The sequence below is a fragment of the Choloepus didactylus genome, chromosome 12 (genome assembly GCF_015220235.1).
Source record: "Choloepus didactylus isolate mChoDid1 chromosome 12, mChoDid1.pri, whole genome shotgun sequence".
Taxonomy (NCBI): Eukaryota; Metazoa; Chordata; class Mammalia; order Pilosa; family Megalonychidae; genus Choloepus; species Choloepus didactylus.
In genome coordinates this window covers 88490257-88510016 of record NC_051318.1, presented here as the reverse complement: position 1 = coordinate 88510016, position 19760 = coordinate 88490257, and the positions used below count along the sequence as shown (strand labels likewise).

General features: G+C 37.3%; 1 protein-coding gene across 5 annotated transcripts in view; it reads right to left on the bottom strand.

The window, feature by feature from the left end:
- DGKH (diacylglycerol kinase eta) overlaps positions 1 to 19760 on the bottom strand; it is a 260817-nt gene that overhangs the window by 19518 nt on the left and 221539 nt on the right. For all 5 annotated transcript variants that reach the window (XM_037800613.1, XM_037800616.1, XM_037800614.1 and 2 more), the window contains 7 exons: positions 19209 to 19326; positions 18118 to 18228; positions 17882 to 17978; positions 6076 to 6183; positions 3717 to 3830; positions 3308 to 3442; positions 2645 to 2808 (listed from right to left, as the gene is read on the bottom strand). In XM_037800613.1, coding sequence (XP_037656541.1) covers positions 2645 to 2808; positions 3308 to 3442; positions 3717 to 3830; positions 6076 to 6183; positions 17882 to 17978; positions 18118 to 18228; positions 19209 to 19326 — 847 coding nt within the window. The remainder of the gene's footprint in view (positions 1 to 2644; positions 2809 to 3307; positions 3443 to 3716; positions 3831 to 6075; positions 6184 to 17881; positions 17979 to 18117; positions 18229 to 19208; positions 19327 to 19760) is intronic.

The following is a 19760-nucleotide window of genomic DNA, read 5'->3' as shown; positions in this document are numbered from 1 at the left end:
TCTAAGTCCATCCAATTCCAAAACTTGTGATGCTACACTCCTATGGTATCTAAACCTCCAAGAACAGTCCAAGAAAGACAAAATCCCACAGGGCGCTAAGGCCAAAGAAGAGATAAAAAGGAAAGTCCCATCAATTGCTTAAAAATGATGTCAAGTTTGCGGACGAGTGAGAGGGCAGGATTAGCCAAATACTTTTTGCTTCTGACATCTTCAAGGAGAATAATCTTTAAACTGAAAAGGTCAGAACTCCAGATGGTTGAACCAAGAGTAAAGGAAAAAAGTTCAAATCGTTAGCCTCAGACAACCGATATCCAAAGCACAACAGAACTTGCAAATGTCACCTCAGAGTTATTATCAATAATCGTAAGAAACTATAATAAAGGGTTATTTCGCAGAATAGAAATGAGTAAATATTATTCTAATTTTTAACCTTTAGATCCAAGTTCCCAACTAGCTACTGAACCTCCTCCTAGATACTTATAACACAATTTAAATTCTATAAATCCAAAAGAGAACCCATTATTTTCCCTCTCAAATCCGTCCTCTTCCTAAATTCTATAGCTCTGTCAAAGGACAGACGATCCATCCAGATTTTCACCAGAAATCTTAGGGTCATCCTGTCTCCTAATTGATACCCATATACTGATTCTAGATCCTAGACTACCTTAAATCTCTCTGTTCCTTTCTATCTCTACTGCCTTAACCCATCTTTCCTCATCAGGGCCATCCTGACAGTGCCCTCTGTGTTTGCTCTGCCCCAACTGTGCTGTCCTCCAATCTCCAAGCCACCACCAGAACCGACTCAATAAAGTGTCATATTACACAAACCCCCTGCTTAACTTTCTTCAGCAGCTCTTCATTCTCTGTAGAGAAAACTATCCGACTTCTCAGCAAAGCATAATTGGCCCTTTACGAACTGCCCCTGCCCACCTCTCCATCTGCATTTCCCAAACACTCACACATACCGTGTGCCACCATTTCAGTCACACCAAAGTCCTGAGATTTCCTGAAAAATACCATGCCCTCACACTCCTCTGTGCCTTCGACAGGCTGGCTTCTATGCTTAGCTCGTGCCTTCTCCTCCTCTTCCTCCAGGCAGCCCTCCCTCTCTGTTCCGGCCCCCTCTGACAGCACTTAGGCCACACTTCTCCCTCCTGTTATTCTGCGAGTAAACCGAGGAGCAGGACCAAGACTTAGTCATCTTGGTGTTTCCAGCACCTGGTGGTGTTTGGCACATGGAGGGGCTCAAAAACATTCGCTGAATAACAAGTGAATAAACCCTGAAAATAGATCAGTGAGCCTGACTTTCATCTTTGGCAAAATTTAAAGGACAGATGGGGAACCAAACCAGGTTGACCAAAAGCAAGTCAGGCCAATCTTCACTTTCTTTTTTTGATAAGGTTATTTGGTGGGTCAACAAGATGACAATAGGGGAAGCATATTTTGACTTCAAGAAAGTCCTGTAAATTGGAAGTCATAAAAGGTCACTGAATGAATAACTAATATCCCTGTGGATAAGAAGCTGAGATGTAAATGAATGCAGTCATGTTATGTTAGTTATGCTAGTTATGAATATGTAGCTCACTACATATTCATCTCTCCTTACTTTTCTTCTAAGCTAGTCAGTATCTTGCAATTATCATACTACATTCTAATTCTGAGCACTGGTCTCCAGCACTAAGGAATAGATGTCTTTTCCCTTGTATCTCTAACATCTAGTACATTTTAGATATCTAACACATATTTAAAAGGAAAGTAAGGAATGAGAGAGCGGGAGCAGATGGTGAGTAGGACAGAAGGAGGAAGACAGTCCCTGTATCACTAGCTTTGCTTTCCTTCTTTACTTTTTCAACATTTTTATTGGTGACCAGATAATGGTGTGGGAAGAACTGAATAGTTACTGAGCACTAAACATGCCAGATGTAATGTACTACTAAGCACTTTATATGTAGAGTCTCATTTAATTTTGACAACAACCTGGTAAAGTAGCTCTTATTCTTCCCATTTGGTAGATTAGGAAACCAAGGGTCAGAGGAGTTAAGAAATTTGTCCCTGATGTCTCTTTTCTCAAGTTTACTCTTGGCCATAGTGAATTTTCTCTGTTTTACACTCATAGTATCTGTGTTTGTTTTTGTTAATCTCCTCCCTTTCTATCTAACCAAAATTAATTTATGTGTAGCTTTGCAATCTCTGTTATGTATCTGTTGTAAACTGGTTCTTGGACTCTATTTTCTCCCCCAACTATCCTTGGAAGTAGGGATAATGTTTATACTTCCTTCTAATGCCATATACATTTAACTAATAATTACAAGCAATAGATAAGCAGGTAGTACAGTGTGAAGACTGTGTATAAAATAGGAAAATAATAATGAAGAGAGTATAGTGGGGTAGGTTGTGTCAGACAAGCTCAGCACTGTGTCTGGGAAAGCCTAAGAGCTGGACTTGAGGACATGATGCCATAGGTGTGTGTTAGAGAGTGGGGGCAGGGTATGACAAAGAGGAGCAGCAATTACTGATGCAGCAAATGAGTAACTACTTCTCTTTTAGATGCCACAGACGACTGAAATGATGCACGCAGATGGAAAACCAAAATCGGCTTGGACCAAAGTTCTCCTAGGACAAAAAGCCTGTAAACTCACCATACCTAGTAATGAGCTCTTCAGCAGCTTGGGAACACATCTGCATCTGGGACGCCTCTTCCGATGCCAAGTCGCCAGAATGATGAAAGCACAAGTGGGTTCGAAGAGCTGGTTTACCAGAATCACACTTCTGTTTATCTTCCCAAGATTTGAGAGTGCTTTCGAAAGCCTGTGTAAAATCCATATTGCAATGGATGGTTAGATTATAGCTCTGAGACACAAATAAATGTGTACTTAGATATTACATGAATGACTTAGAAACTGCTATTGCTTTTTTTCTAATCAAGCATCTCATTAAATAAATCACAAGGATAAAAAGATATTTTAAAGTTTTCCTGCATATATTACAACAAATAAAAAGTAATGTAATCTGTGGGAATGAATACGTCACTGAAATGTTTAAAAAGAGAGAAACTCAATCTTCAATCTTTACTATTTTATGTATGCTAGACAGGACTAATGTTGTCAGTCTTATCTGTTAAGAGCATGACCTTAATTAAAAATATTAGGTATAAGCTGCCCATATTTCAAATCACAAATGACTTAAATATCAGATGTAAGAGATGATTTGAATCTTTTTCCTTGTTTTCTATTTTTCATAACAACTTTCAGATTTTTTAAAAACCCAGCGTGACAAAAACCTAGAAGAATGTTTTTTGTTTACATACCCTGTCTCTCGTTAGCATCTGAGCTCTATTTTTGTGCACAATTTTGATAATCCCTGGAGGCTGGACCCATGCTTCACCGTCCACCTGAACTGGGACGCCCTCATCACCAAATATAGTGATTTTTACTGAACGGCACTGAAACAAAATAAACAAGTTATGTTAGGGTTAAAAAACCTGAGAAATTGACACTCAATTTGCATTCAGGCTTGACTTTAGTGATGAGGCATTTGGCCAGTCCATTCTGTAGAATAGAAAGTTCTACTTCATCACTTATGATGATGTCCTGATAACTGGCATGAAAAGATAATCAGTATTTTATAGATGGACAGACAGTGTAGAAATCATTTGGAATAGCTTTCCCAGCCCCCCAGTGGCCCAAGTAGTAGTCAGATTTGATTCAGAAACGAACCTGGGCTATTCGATGATGCTGTAGTTTAATGACCCTTGAAACAGCCATTTGCATGCTGTCAAAGATGGCAACAACTTCCAGGATCTTGTCATCAAAGGATGGCGCTGAAAATATCTGAAAGGAAAAACTACATTACAGTTCCACTGATATACTGATGATTTAGGTAAAGTGGCACCTCAACAAAAACTCCGCAAATACTGTGTTTTTAAAATCTTATACAAATAGTAAGCAGAAAAGTAAGGAATATTATTAGAAAATTAGAATTTTCAAGGAAAAAAATCTCTGAAGATGGCTTAAAATAAACAAATAAAATAAACATTAAAAAATCCACATGGATATAATTCTCATTCCTCTCACAAAGCACCCTTTTGGACTTTATTTTTAAATATTTTATCTTGGTATAAAACATGTTAAATATTTGTTCATACGTAAATCAGCTGCCTGGATAAAGTGATGCTTGTAATGTTAGAAAATCCAAAAAGCCTGAAAGGTGATCTAGGTTTCATAAGATTAAGGCAAATGAACAGGCAAATTATGGCTGGGTTCCCTCGGTATGCTCTAAGCAGCCACTTCTTTACGGAAATCTTTCAAGATTTCAATATGCATATATGCTTTATATCTCAACACAACAACTTTTTAGGGCATTTGAAAGAAAGGAAACAAAAACTTTGGAGGATACAAAACATGTGGGCTTACTTTGATTTTACCCTAAACACCTTTTCACAAAATTAAGTTGATCTCAATTTCTAAATTTAGGTGGTATTACTCTCTCCTTTTTATTCTCTCCTTTTCTATAACATAAGCAATTACTTCTCTGAAAAATTATTCAACAGAAAATAGTAACATAAAACTTTCACCAAGTAATATTGGTCGTATTGATGATTTCTCATCACTTTTGTTATCAGACTGCCTGTATTTGTATCCTAGTTCTGCAACTTACTAATCTGTATGAACTTTGTCTCAGTTTCCTCAGTGGTAAAATTTAGTTTAAGATTGTGGGCATTAGATAATAAATGTGAAGCTCCTAATGTAGCTTGACTACCTTGAAAGTATTCAAGAAATGTTAGCTTTATTTACCTTTAGCATATGGTTTTATCCCTACAAAATATTTAAGAGTGGTGACATGGTAACAAAATATGTTGATTGCTAATGTAAATTTTTATGCTCCAGTGGGATTGCCAAATATTCATATCATCAGAATTACAAATACTTTCTCATTTATTTTATACTTTAACCCTGTGTGCCAGTTTAAGAGCACTGAGAAAATGGATCAGGGAGAACTGTTATAAGCCTCAAAGCAAAGGGCTTACCAATCAATATATGTGACTATTCAAGCAAAGACTGTGACAAGACCTCATTTTTATTATATATATTTTAAGAATTGTGCCCTCTTTATCATTCATTTTAAAATCAATTACATTTGTTGAATTATTTTTTTTTTCTTTTTTATTACAGGAAAGTATAAAAAGGAAACAAAAGTGGCCCTAAATCTCATTGGTCAATTGACATGTCTAAAAATAAACAGAATATCTATATAAATTTAGAAAATTAAAAGTACAGAAAGGGAAAATGGTAGCAGAATAATGCCACCCCATAAATGTCTAAGTCCTAATCCCTAGAACTTGTGAATATGTTGCCTCACATGGCAAAAAGGACTCTGCAGATGTGGTTAAGGACCTGGAGATGGGGGGTTGTCCTGGGCTATCCGGGTGGACCCGACGTCATCACAAGGGAAGGGAGAGGCAGAAGAGGAGGGCAGAGGGGGGCGCTGTGAGAAGGACTCAACCCTCACTGCTGCTGACTCTGAAGGTGGAGGAAGAGCCCACCAGCCAGGTGACATGGGTGGACTCTAGGAGCTGGAAAGGACAAGGAAATGGATTCTCCCCTAGAATCCCCAGGAAAGGAGGCGGCTCGGCTGACACATTGATTTCAGCCAGTGAGACCCATGTCAGACTTGATAACAAATGCGCGTTAATCAAGCTGGTGAGCTACAGAAACTAACACAGGCGTGAAATGAAAAAGAGCAAGTTTCCCTTCTTTATCCCCTAAATCTTCTTTCCTAAAAAAGATTTTTCTGTGTCTATTCAGAAAAACATTAGCTACATCCCAAGGTATGCATATCTATATATTTGACATGTAAAAATTTTAGGGTTTCTCAATGAAAGACTATTCAAATAAAATCTTAAAACATCTATTGCACCCCTCACTTCCCCAATGTAGGAGAAGAGCCTATTCCAGCTGGAAATCAAATGAATGGTATATGATTTACTGACACATTTTTAGAAAGCCAGTTATTCCAATCGTTTAATTATCTTTTGAGGAAGCAAACTACTTACTCTCACATCATGATGCTACTTACATCATCGTCTTTAGTTCCACCCCAGAAATTAGTACCTCCAGCGTAGCTTGGGATGTTCAACACCGCTATGCCTTGCAGACTGGGGAGAGGAATATACTGTCCATCACACTGTAAGGTAAAAAGCTCAGAGGTTAGAGGAAAAGGGCAGAACCACTAGATTGGAAGTTACTAAAATACCAAAGATAAAGGCCGATGGAGCAAAGTGTTGGTAACGTCTGCTCCCCTCTCAAAGCATTCCTACACATTTAAAGCCTTTATCCTATATTTTCATCTGAAAAATTTACAAGTGTGATACCTATAGCCAAGTTGTTACAAAAACTGGATATGAAAAAAAAAATTAACTCTTCTTTCCTTTGTAATCAGGCAGTATTTTCCTTATGTCTTTTTGAGGTCACTTAAGATGTTCTCACTTGTATTATAGTTAACTTTGTACTTATCTAAACCATCCTTTTGAAAGCAAGCTCTGTAAGGACAGAGCTTTGGTTTTAACGACTTCTTCTAGTATCTCTCACAGCCCCCGGCACACTGCTGAGTCCACTATAACTAAGTGGTGATCCACTAAACTCAGGCCTGGTTAGTTATTAAGGAGACAATCACTTAAGGAATTGATTTTTAAAAATTAGTTAGAAAAAACGGTAGTAATTAGGTTACACAAATTCTATGACAATCATATTTGATACTCTAATTAGCATTTAAACAGAACCACTTACAATTTTTCTAAGTGAACATCTAATCCAACGGAAAGATTTAAGCCTTTATTTTGAAAGAGGGGAAGAGTGTGTAAATGTCATACTTAAAATAGGTACCAAAATTTTCACCATATAATTATTAAAAATAATTAACATAGCATCATAAAAATTATATTTTAATGCCCAATCAAAATTATCTCCAACCTTTAGAACAAATGAGAATCCAGTTTGAGTCCATTTTTGAACCATTTTAAGGAATGTGACTTCAAATATGATTCACTGCCGCATGTGCTTTTTATTTTTTTTAAAGTAATTCTTTTCCTTTTTACGGAAACAGTGTTAACCAGCAGACAAGGTGAGCACCTCATGTTCAAAGGTTCACTTTGTACTTCAGCACCAAGGGCAGTGCCTGGCACAGAGATGGTGCTCAATGTACATTTGTTAAATGAATGAATATTAAGTATTCAGTAGAATAACAAACTTTTTCTAAGCCCTGTATACAAACAGATCTCTTTGTGTGCTTCAAAAAATCAGTTATCAATTATGTGACTAACTTGAAATGAAAAGAAAAATATTATCTCTGTAAATATAAAAGAAGTATTTTAAAAACCAATTCAGAGCAGTCTTTAAAGATTTTATAAATGGACGCACTTTATTTGCAAGCATGTTGTGGCAAAGAATGAACATTTGCAGAAGGAAATTCCATGAAAAATGCTGAATTTAACATTTTTTTATTAAACAAATCACCCAGAGTTTTGAATAGAAATATCCATTTCATAGAGTTTCATGGAAAAATATGAGCAGCATAGATTTAAGAAAGTAGGGACATGGGACTCAGAAATTTCTCTTATATTCAGGGAAGATTTCAAGAGTGGTACATTCTTTCACAATCTTCCCTGTCTTCCCACATTTCCATTTGTGGTTCATGATGTTGCAGATTGTTATAAAATGCAGTTACATTTTCTTCTGATTGGTGTCCCTCTCTCTGCATCTTTCTCCAGGCAACATGGTATAGTGGGAAGATGGTGGGCCTGGTCTGAATTCTGATTGCCACTTATTATTTGGGCAAGTCCCTTAACCCTTCAGTGCTTCACTTTGCTCATCTGTGAAATGGGGCTAATAATACCTACTTCGCAGTGTGGCCAATGTGATACAGTATAGGAAAGCACCTAGACACAGAGAAGGAAGTCAGTACATTTCTTTTCTCAATAACAATGACAAATTTCTATTTTATGGTGAAAAAGCACTGGATGTGAATATTTGGCTCTTTCAGTTATCAACTGTCTGATATCTGGGAAGTGGCTTCACTCCCCTGAACTAAATAATAATACCTACGTCATAAAGAATGTTAATACTTTCCATATGCAGAGGTTAAGAATTAAAGGCAATATTACATAGAAAGCATTCTTAAACTTCGGTGATCATAAAGTGATAAAAAGAAGCTTACTGAAGTGAATTAAACAAAGACAGAAATTACTATTACACAATAAATCATAAATCACATTGATTTAGAGCTTTAAAACAGGTGAAATCATCAACATGGCAATGTAAGACACCCCTTGAAAAACCCTCCCAAGAAATCCAGCAAATGAAAGGACAAATCAAACTTGCTTGGATCTCTGGAGAATAGTAGAGACTGGAGAAGAACTCCACAAATGCTGAATCAGAGAAAAAAGAGAAATATCCAGTAGGAAACTTCCATCCTGACCCGCCAGTCCTCTCCCCTCTCCCCACTCAGCCCTGCGCAGCTTGGGAGTTGCTCAGAGGCAGCGGCCCAGATCCCTCCCACCTATCACCAGGGGCATGGGCCACAGAGGCACTCACAGCAGGAAGTTAGAACTCCACACAAATCCAGGCAGTGGGACCCAAGTCCGGAGAGACCCAGGGCAGAACACAAGCCGCTGAGGAGGGACACCTGGGAGGCTGGGGCAGGAGACTGTGATAGAACTGTGGCTGGCAAGGGATGTGCTCACTCAACGCAGTTTCTATTGGCTGGATCATCTAAATGCAAAACGGACTTTTCTGGGATGACCCACCTTTCCGGAGTGACCCCATCTAGCTCCCTTGGGTGGGATACCCTAACAGGGAAGAAACCAGAGTCAGAAAAGCCTCACAGGAAAAAAAAAGGGGGGGGGATGGGTGGTGTTAAACTGAACTCCTGTAAAACAGGAGGATCCCAGAACTGAAAAGTATAAGAAAAACAGGGTAATCAGTGAGGCAGAGAATTTAAACAAATCATAGGAGCCGGGAAGAAAATTCTGCACTAAAACAAACAGAAGAGATCAAGATTCTTGGAGCAGGAATAGAGGAAAGGAAGTGTTCTCCTGGAGGTAAAACAACTAAACAAAAAGCACAACCTTAAAAACTGTACTGTATATCCAGGGCAAGAATCAGATGAAAAAGAGCTGAGAAAATCTGATCAGTTAAACAGGGGCTATTCTAAAGATCTAGAAAAAGTTGGACCAAGCATCAAAAAGAGCCTTAATGCAAAGCCAAAAAACAATAAAGTCCTAGGCAAGACCTTCAGAGTAAACTCATCAAGATAGTCATATGCCTGGGCATCTGCAAAAAAATTACAAGCCATACTAAGAAACAGGAAGATATGGCCTGGTCAAAGGAACAAATTAAAACTTCAGGAGACACAGAATTTGAAACAACCAATCGATGTTCAAACAAATCTCTTAAACCAATTCAAAGAGATGAAAGAAAATGTGGTTAAAGATATCAAGGATATTAAGAAGACACTGAGTGAGTATAAACAAGAATGTGAAAGTATAAAAAGAAACATAACAAATTATGGGAATGAAAAGAACAATAGAAGAGATTAAAAATAAACTAGAGGCATGCAACAGCAGTTCTGAACAGGCAGAAGAAAGAAGGAATCAGCAAACTAGGAGACAGAACCATCGAAATCATACAGACAGAAGAACAGGTAGAAAAAGGAATAGAAAAAAATGAGCAGGGTCTCAGGGATTTGAATGACAGCACAGAGCACACAAACATACTGGTAATGGGTGTCCCAGAACGAGAAGAGAAGGAAAAAAGGGCAGAAAGAAGATCTGAGAAAATAAAGGCTGAAAAATTTCCAACTCTTAAGACATAAATATACATGTTTACGAAGCACAACGTACTCCTAACAAAACGAATCCTATTAGATCTACTCCAACACACATTCTAATCAGAATGTCAAATGCCATAGATAAGAAGAGAATCCTGAAAGTAGCAAGAAATAAATAATTCATCACATACAAGGTAACTGCAATAAGACCAAGTTCCAATTTCTCATCAAAAACTATGCAAGCGTGAAGGTAGTGAAATGATATATTTAAGGTACGGAAAGAGAAAAATTGCCAGCCAAGAATTCTTTATCCAGAAAAACCGTCCTTCAAAAATGAGGGAGAATTTAAAATATTCACAGATAAACAAAATTGAGAGTTTGTAAAGAAGAAACCTGCCCTACAGGAAACACTAAAGGGAGTTCAGCAGACAGAAGGAAAAAGAAAGGAAAGAGGCTTGGAGTAGAGTGTAGAAATGAAGGGTAATTAAAAGGGTGCAAAAAAGAGACAAAAATAAGATATGGCATATAAAATCCAAAAGACAAAATGGTTGAAGCAAGTACTGCCTTCACAGTAATAACACTAAATGCTAAAGAATTAAACTCCCCAATCAAAAGACACAGATTGGCGGAATGGATTAAAAAGTATGAACCAACTATATGCCACCTACAAGAGACTCACCTTAGACCCAAAGACACAAATAGGTTGAAAGTGAAAGGTTGGAAAAAGATATTCTACGCAAACAGTAACCAAAAAAAGAGCTACCTATGCTAATATTGGACAAAACAGACTTTAAATGCAAAACTGCAAAACTGTTATAAGAGACAAAGAAGGACACCATATATTAATAAAGGGGGCAACCCACCAAGAAGAAAAAGCAACCATAAAGATTCATGCACCTAATCAAGGTGCCCCAAAATACAGGAGGCAAACACTAGCAAAACTGACGGGGGAAAGACAATAAAACTGGAGACTTCAACACACCAACCTCATCAATAGATAGAACGCTTGATGGAGGATCAATAAGGAAACAGAGAACTTGAATTATACGATAAATGAACTAGACCTAACAGACATATGCAGAACATTGCACCCTAGAACAGCAGGATATACAATCTTCTCAACTGCACATGGATAATTCTCCAGGACAGACCACATGCCAGGTCACCAAACAAGCTTCAACAAATTTAAAACAATTGAAAATACACAAAGCACTTTCTCTGACCATAATGGAATGAAGCTGGAAATCAATAACAGGCAGATAACTGAAAAGTTCACAAATTAATGGAAGTTAAACAACACACCTTTAAACAATCAGAGGGTCAAAGAAGAAATTGCAAGAGAAATCAGTAAATAATAGCTCAAGATGAATGAAAACAAGAGCACAACATGTCAAAACTTAAGGCATTCACTGATAAATCTATAGTAAAGCTACTGGAGCTAATAAACAAGTACAGCAAATTGTCAGGATACAAGATTCACAAGCAAAAATCAGTAATATTTCTATACACTAGTGAGGAGCAATCTGAGGAGGAAATTAAGAAAAAAATTCCATTTACAACAGCAACCAAAAGATCAAATATTTAGGAATAAATTTAACCAAGGCCACAAAAGACCTTTACACAGAAAACTATAAAAAATTGCTAAAAGAAATCAAGGAAGACCTAAATAAATGGAAGGCTATGCCATGTTCATGGGGAAGACTAAATATAGTTAAGATGTCAATTCTACCCAAATTTATTTATAGACTTCATGCAATACCAATTAAAATCCCAACGACTTACTTAGCAGAAATATAAAAACCAATAATCAAATTTATTTGGAAAGGCAGGGTGTCCTGAATAAGCTAAAAATATCTTGAGAAAGAAAAGTGAAATGGGAGGTCTCACACTACTTGACTGTGAAGCATATTATAAAGCTACAGTGGTCAAAATAGCATGGTACTGGCATAAAGACAGGTATACTGACCAATGGATTTAATTGAGTGTTCAGAAATAGACTCATCTAAGGACAACTGATCTTTGATAAAGCAGTCAAGTGGACTCAACTGGGACAAAGCAGCCTGTTCAACAAATGGTGCTTGGAGAACTGGATATCCATATCCAAAAGAATGAAAGAGGACTCCTATCCCACACCTTATACAGAAATAAACTCAAAATGGCTCAAAGACCTAAACATTAGAGCTATCACAATAAAACTTTTAGAAGAAAATGTAGGGAAATATCTTAAAGATCTTGTGATAGGAGGTAGTTTCCTAAACCTTACACCCAAAGTGCGAGCAATGAAAGAAGAAATAGATAAATGGGATGAGATCTCAAAATTGAATACTTTTGCACATCAAAGGACTTTGTTAGGAAAGCAAAAAGGCAGCCTATGCAATGGGAGACAATATTTTGGAAACCACACATCAGATAAGGGTTTAATATCCAGAATATATAAAGAGATCCTACGACTCAACAACAAAATTAGACAAACAACCCAATTAAAAAATGGGCAAAAGACATGGACAGACACTTTTCGAAAGAGGAAATACAAATAGTCCCAAAACATGAAAATATGCTGAACTTCATTAGCTATTAGGGAAATGCTAATCAAAACCACAATGAGATATCATTTCACATCCGCTAAATGCATACTAGTAAGAAAAACAGAAAACTACAAGTATTAGAGATGTAGAGAATTAGGAACACTTCATTCATTGCTGGTGGGAATATAAAATGGTGCAGCCACTGTGGAAGGCAGTTTGGCAGTTCCTCAGGAAGCTAAATATAAAATTACCATATGCCTCAGCAATCTTGCTACTAGGTGTATACACCAAAGAACTGAAAGCAGGGACTCAAACAGATATTTCCACACTGATCTTCATAGTGGCATTATTCACAATTGCCAAAAGATGGAAACAACCCCAGCATCCACCAACAAATGAATGGACAAACAAAATGTGGTACATACATATGATGGAATATTACTCAGTTGTAAAAAGGAATGAAGTCCTGATGCTTGTGACAGCATGGATGAACCTTGAGGACATAATGTTGAGTGAAATAAGCCAGGCACAAAAGGACAAAAATTGAATGATCTCACTGTTCCGGTTTGCTAAAAGCTGCCATTATGCAAATACTTGAAATGGATTGGCTTTTATAAAGGAGATTTATTAGGCAACAAATTTACAGTTCTAAATGTCTAAATAAAGGCAGGAACAAGAGGATACCCTCATTGAAGAAAGGCCAATGGTGCCTGGAACACCTCTCTCAGCTGGGAAGGCATGTGGCTGGTGCCTGCTGGTACTCTGCCCCCAGGTTCTGGTTTCAAAATGGCTTTCTCCAAAATGTCTCTGGGCTTCTGTCTCTCTTAGCTTCTCTCAGAGCTCTACTTGGTTCTCCTGGGGCATTTCTCTCTAAGCATCTGGGAGTCCTCTCTTAGCTTCTCCAGGGCAAACTCGGGGCTTCATCTCTTAGCTTAGCATCTCCAAACATCTTTCTGTCTGCATCTCCCAGTGTCTCCAAGTCTCTGGGTCTGAACTGGCTCTTAGCTTCTCCTAGGGGCAAACTCTGGATTACGTATCTTAGCTTCTCTCCAAAATGTCTCTCTTGAGCTTCTCTGAGCTTCTCCCGGGGGTTTCATCTCTTAAAGGACTCCAGTGATCTAATTAAGACCCACTCAGAATGGGTGGGAAACCTTTCCATGGAAATGATCTAATCAAAAGGTCTCACCTACAGTTGGGTGGGTCATATCTCCATGGATACATTCAATCAAAAGCTTCCACCCTAATCAAAAGACTAATAAGTCTGCCCCCACAAGACTGCATTAAAGAACATGGTTTTGTGGAGGACATAATAGATTCAAACCCAGCACATTCACTGATACAAACTAACTATAATAAGCAAATGCATAGAGTTAGAATCCAGAATACAGGTCACCAGGGGATAAACTGAGGTAAAGAAGGGGAGCTGATGCTTAATTTGTACAGAACTTCTATTTAGGTTGACTGTGAAGGTTTGCAAATGAATGGTGGTAATGGTAGCACATTATTGTGAGTGTAATTAACAGCACTGAACTGTACAGGTGAATGTGGTTAAAAGGGGAAACTTTAGGTCATATACGTTACTAGAATAAAAATTTAATGATGAAATATAGGGTGATATAACACATGATAATGGAATACATATATTACTTCACAAAAATTTTAAAATATTGTTAATTTATTTCAACAATTGGTTTCTTTTCTAATTCTACATTACCTCATATAATGCATTTACAAACAATATTCTGATGAGTCCATAATTTTCACCAGAATGCCAAAAGGGTCCTCAGCCCCCCCAAAAAGGTTAAGAACCTCTGTTAAATGGATAGTAAAAGAAGCAGCTGTTTAAGTAAAAGTAGATTTCAAATTTGGAACACCAGTAGAAGAGGCGAGAAATCCTATTTCCCAACCACTGAAGACTCTTCCAGGAATAAAGACATTCCAGCTATTCTGATTCCATAAGATTCCTGAAACCTTAAAGGTGACTATGGGGCTGGATCACAGTCGTTAAAAATTATACCATAAGGATCATTTACCACAGGGCCAGGCACTGGCCTAACACTGAGCATAACAAAGATGAAGACAACTGAGACTGACTAGAGGACATGGGTAAGAAAATGAATGATTACAATACGATCCACAGGAAGCTGTCTGCGGTGGCCCAGGAATAGGGCTGTAAAGAAAAGCGTGAACCTCCCTGATTTTGCTCTCTTTCAGCCAGTAACGTCTACCTTAATTTTACAAGCAAAGTAAATTTTACAAACCAACTAATCATGTAGTTGTGGTCTTAGAGTGAAAGGTACAACAGACTTATCTTTACCGGAACATTTGGTTGATAGTGAATGAAACAGGCACCTCTAAATTCCACATTACAATGTTAAGATAACATTTAAAATAATAATGTTCTATTTAATTCCCTGAGCTGTAGACTTAAGATTTGTATACTTTTCTGTATGATATAACTTACTTATATATATTTAGTTATAAAAAGATCCAAGATAGGAAAGTCTTGCTTATCAGCATGCATATAGAGCCCTTGATGAAGTACAAAAAAAAAAAAGTAAAATCCAGAGAAATTAATAGACTGTTCAAAGCCATGTCCCCAACCTTATTTTTCCCATTATCTGCAGAGATTAAATAACTTTTGCTGTCCCTAATTTCCTGTTTAAAATAGTAAATAGTACTAAAAAAATTAAATGCTCAAAATCTTTTTTCTTTTACTAACTTGTCAGAAATAACTGGAACCAAAAAATAAGTATTCATTTAAATGACAAGAATCTATTTACAGGCATATCTCATTTTATTGTGCTTCACTGTACTGTGCTTTGCAAATAATTGTGTTTTTTACAAATGGAAGGTTTGTGGAAAACCTGCATCGAGCAGGTCTACCAACACATTTTCCAATAGCATGTGTTCACTTCATGTCTCTGTGTCACATTGGGTAATCCCCAATATATGTCAAACTTTTTAATTATTATTATTTCTGTTATGGTGAGCTGTGATCTTTGAGGTTACTATTGTAATTGTTTTGGGGCACCACAAACCACACCCATAAAAGAAAGTGAACTTCGTAAATGTTCACCAGTGACTGGTCGTTCCCCAGCTCTCTCCCTCTTCTCAGGCTTCCCTATTCCCTGAGACACAACACTATTGAAATTAGGCCAATAAACAAACCTACAATGGGCTCCAAGCATTCAAGTGAAAGGAAGAGTAGCATGTCCCCCACTTTAAATCAAAAGCTAGAAATGACTAAGCTTAGTGAGGAAGGCATGTTGAAAGCCAAGACAGGCTGAAAGCTATGCTTCTTGCACCAGTCAGTCAAGTTGTGACTGCAAAGGAAAAGTTCTTGAAGGAAATTAAAATTGCTACTCCACTGAACACACAAATGATAAGAAAGTGGAACAGTCTTATTGCTGATATGGAGAAAGTTTTAGTGGTCTGGATAGAAGATCAAATCAGCCACAACATTCCCTTTAGCCAAAACCTAATCTAGAGCAAAACCCTAACTCTCTTCAATTCTATGAAGGCTGAGAGAGGTGAGGAAGCTGCAGAAGAAAAGTTTAAAGCTAGCAGAGGTTGGTTCATGAGGTCTAAGGAAAGAAGCAGTCTCCATAACATAAAAGTGCAAGGTGAAGCAGCAACTGCTAATGTAGGAGCTACACCAAGTTATCCAGAAGATCTAGGTAAGATAACTGATGAAGGTGGCTACGCTAAACAACAGATTTTCAATGGAGATGAAACAGCCTTCATTGGAAAAAGATGCCATCTAGGACTTTCATAGCTAGAGAAAAGTAAATGCCTGGCTTCAAAGTTTCAAAGGACAGGATGACTCTCATTAGGGGCTAACACAGCTGGTGACTTTAAGATAAAGCCAAAGCACATTAATTTGCTATTCCAAAAATCCTAGGGCCCTTAAGAATTATTCTAAATCTCCTTTGCCTGTTGCTCTATAAATGGAACAACAAAACCTGGATGACAGACACCTGTTTACAACCTGGTTTACTAGTATTTTAAGCCGACTGTTAAGACCTACTGCTCAGGAAAAAAGAAAAGAGTCCTTTCAAAGTATTACTGCTCATTGACAATGGACCTTGTCACCAAAAGCTCTGAGGGAGATGTACATCAAGGTGAATGTTGTTTTCATGCCTGCTAACACAACTTCCATTCTGCAGCCCATGGATCAAGGAGTAATTTTAACTTTCAAGTCTTATTATTTAAGAAATACATTTCATAAGATTTTAGCTGCCATAGATAGTGATTCCTCTGATCCATCTGGGCAAAATAAATTGAAAACCTTCTGGAAATGATTCACCATTTTAAATGCCATCAAAAACAGTCATGATTCATGAGAGAAGGTCAAAATATTCTATTCATAGGAGTTTGGAAGAAGTCAATTCCAAACCCTATGGATGACTTTGAGGGGCTCAAGACTTCAGTGGAGGAAATAACTGCAGATATGGTGGAAATATCAAGGAAACTATAACTAGAAGTGGAGCCTCAAGATATGGCTGAACTGCTGCAATCTCATGATCAAATTTGAACAAATGAGGAGTTGTTTCTTATGGATGAGCCAAGAAAGTGGTTTCTTGAGAAGGCATCTACTCCTGGTGAAGATGCTGTGAACATCATTGAAATGACAACAAAGGATTTAGAATGTTACATAAACTTACTTGATAAAGCAGTGGCAAGGTTTGAGAGGATTGACTCCAATTTTTAAAAAAGTTTTACTGTGGGTAAAACGCTATCAAATAGCATCACATCCTACAGAGAAATCTTTCATGAAAGGAAGAGTCAATTGATGTGGTAAACGTCATTGCTGTTTTGTTTTAATACATGGCCACAGCCACCCCACCCTTCAAAAGCCACCCCAACCTTCAGCAACCACCACCCTGATCAGTCAGCAGCCATCGACAGTGAGATACGACCCTCCACCAGTAAAAATATTTTGACTTGCCGAAGGCTCAGATGATGGTTAGAGCATTTTTAGCGATATTTTTAAATTAAGGTAGGTACATTGTTTTTATTTTTAGATGTAATGCTATTGCACACTTCATAGACTACAGTACAGTGTAAACATAAGTGGGAAACCAAAAAGTTCATAAGACTTGCTTTATTGCGATGTTCACTTTATCCAAACCATAATATCTCCAAGGAATGCTTGTACACTAAAGTTCTTTTCAAGGCTATGTGGAACTTCAGGCATTACAAGATTGAGGCAGAACTTGGAAACTTAAATGAGAAAATCCATCAAATCCCTATCCTATAAATGTATTCCTTTTGGCTTCCCCTTTTCTTGGGGTGTCCACAACTCCAGAGGAGGATGCAGATTTCATGAGCTAATGATAGTAAGAGGCGTGTAATATACCTCTTTTAGTACAAAGTTGATAACAGTAATTTAAAAATCATTCTTCCATTCTTTCCCCTTGAAAGTTAAATCACTAATGAAAAAGAATTCAGGCTACATCAGCTCCACAAATGAAACTGTTATTTGTTTTACTAAAATGATCTGAAACGTCTTCACCTCAAGATGAACTTACCTCAAGCAAAACCCTTTGTTCTAAATTCTTGTATGATCTTTGTAATAACTCCTTGGTTCCAAGGACTCCATACCACATCAAGTTTTTAGTCCTGCTCCTGAAAAGAAATGGTGTCAGGCAATTTCAGTAAATATTATTTATTTACTCTTTAAAGCAGAGCAAGCAAAAGAGATAATACATAAAATTAAAGTAAAATTGCCCTCATGTAATAATATTACTACTAATGCCAAAATTACCTGTACTTTTCAGGGTGCTCTTCTCTCTTATTATTAAATTCTAATGAAATTTTTGCATCTAATCCAATCCCAAAATAATTGTTCATGACACATTTTTCTGAATATGCATCTCTATGATAACAAGGAAAAGCATATAAAAGTCAATTTCAGGTTCACAACAACAATTATAATCTGAACATAAGACAGCACCGAAAACCATTTAAATTAAGCTTCTTGTTCTTTAGCAGAAAGCAAAACTCAGCAGGAATTTCTTCCCATCCACAATCCATGTGCACGGCCCCAGGACATGTGTGGGTAAGAGGGATGGTGGGCAAAGCAAAGCAGAGGCAGAGTCATGATTTGCTTTTCTATTAATTGTACCAAAATCCTACTCCTCCTCCCTCCTGCATAAATCCGTCACTACACAGACAAATGAGGATGATTTGGGAAGGGTCTAGCAGTCAGCTATCAATATTCTCTTTTTTCAGTTATTAGAAAAGCAGCCTCCTTCTATTCTTAACAGTGGACAAATGTTTATTGAACAAAAACTACTCAATCCAATCCATTCTGCTAGGTTCTTGGGAAGGTACAAAGAAGTTTAAATATATCCTCTTGAGGAGTGTCATTAGAGAAACAAGACATAACAAATGCAAATTTAAAAACAGTAAAAGGAATTATACATTGAGGTGCCAAAAATGGTTTTAGGAGTTCTGAGAAGACAGAGATCAATGTGGGCCAGAAGCTTCTGGAAATAAGTCATCCTAAAAGCTAGACTTGGGAAGATGGTCAGATTTGGTGAGTCTGAGAAGAGAGGAGGTGAGGGAACAGCATCAATATGGGTGTGAATGCAACACTGAGAAAAATACTCAGGGAAAGCGAGAGCTACGCCTCACTCAGCCACCTCCTACCAGAGGTCTAGTTTGGGGACACATGTGGAAGCCATTGAATTTCAAATGGATCAATGTGTTCATCAGATCAAAATGTGAAATATCCTGATCATCCTTTTTGTATATAGAACCATATTCATTAAAATACACTTTTAAATATTACAATTAATACAGAGCAGAGACAAGAAAAGTCAAAATAAAATACTTGCAAAAGCATTTTCTTACAATGAGTCTGGATCTGGGTCAATAAATGGTGTTGCACCAAAGGAATCAATATTTGCTAGTAACATTTTGTTGATGATAGAACTCCCAGCAATTGAGGCAGCTAGTCCTGCTCTTAAACCTGCCCAGAAAAAAAAAAACACATACAAGATCACACATTAAGGAAAAAAGAGAAAGAACCAATCCATTGTTTTGCTCCTGAAGCATGGTTTTCAATGCCTACTGGTCTCCTTAATCAAAACGAAGAATGATGACTTTAGTGAAAGCAAGGCTGCTGATGCTTCTAAGGATCTAGAAATTGTCTTAGAAAATTAAACTGATGAAGATCTCAATAGGAGTTACTTTTGACAATTTCTCATTCACCATCTCAATGACTTTATAACTTTAATAAATACCAGTACTGCTTTTGTTACAGCAAATAAGGTATTGAGTCTTTAAAGAATTTACAAAAAAAGCTGAATTACTCAAAATGGCATGGAGTTATCACTTCTATATTCTCAAAGCATAGATAATAACACTCAAAATTGTTGAGATGTACAAAGGTGAAAACTCAGG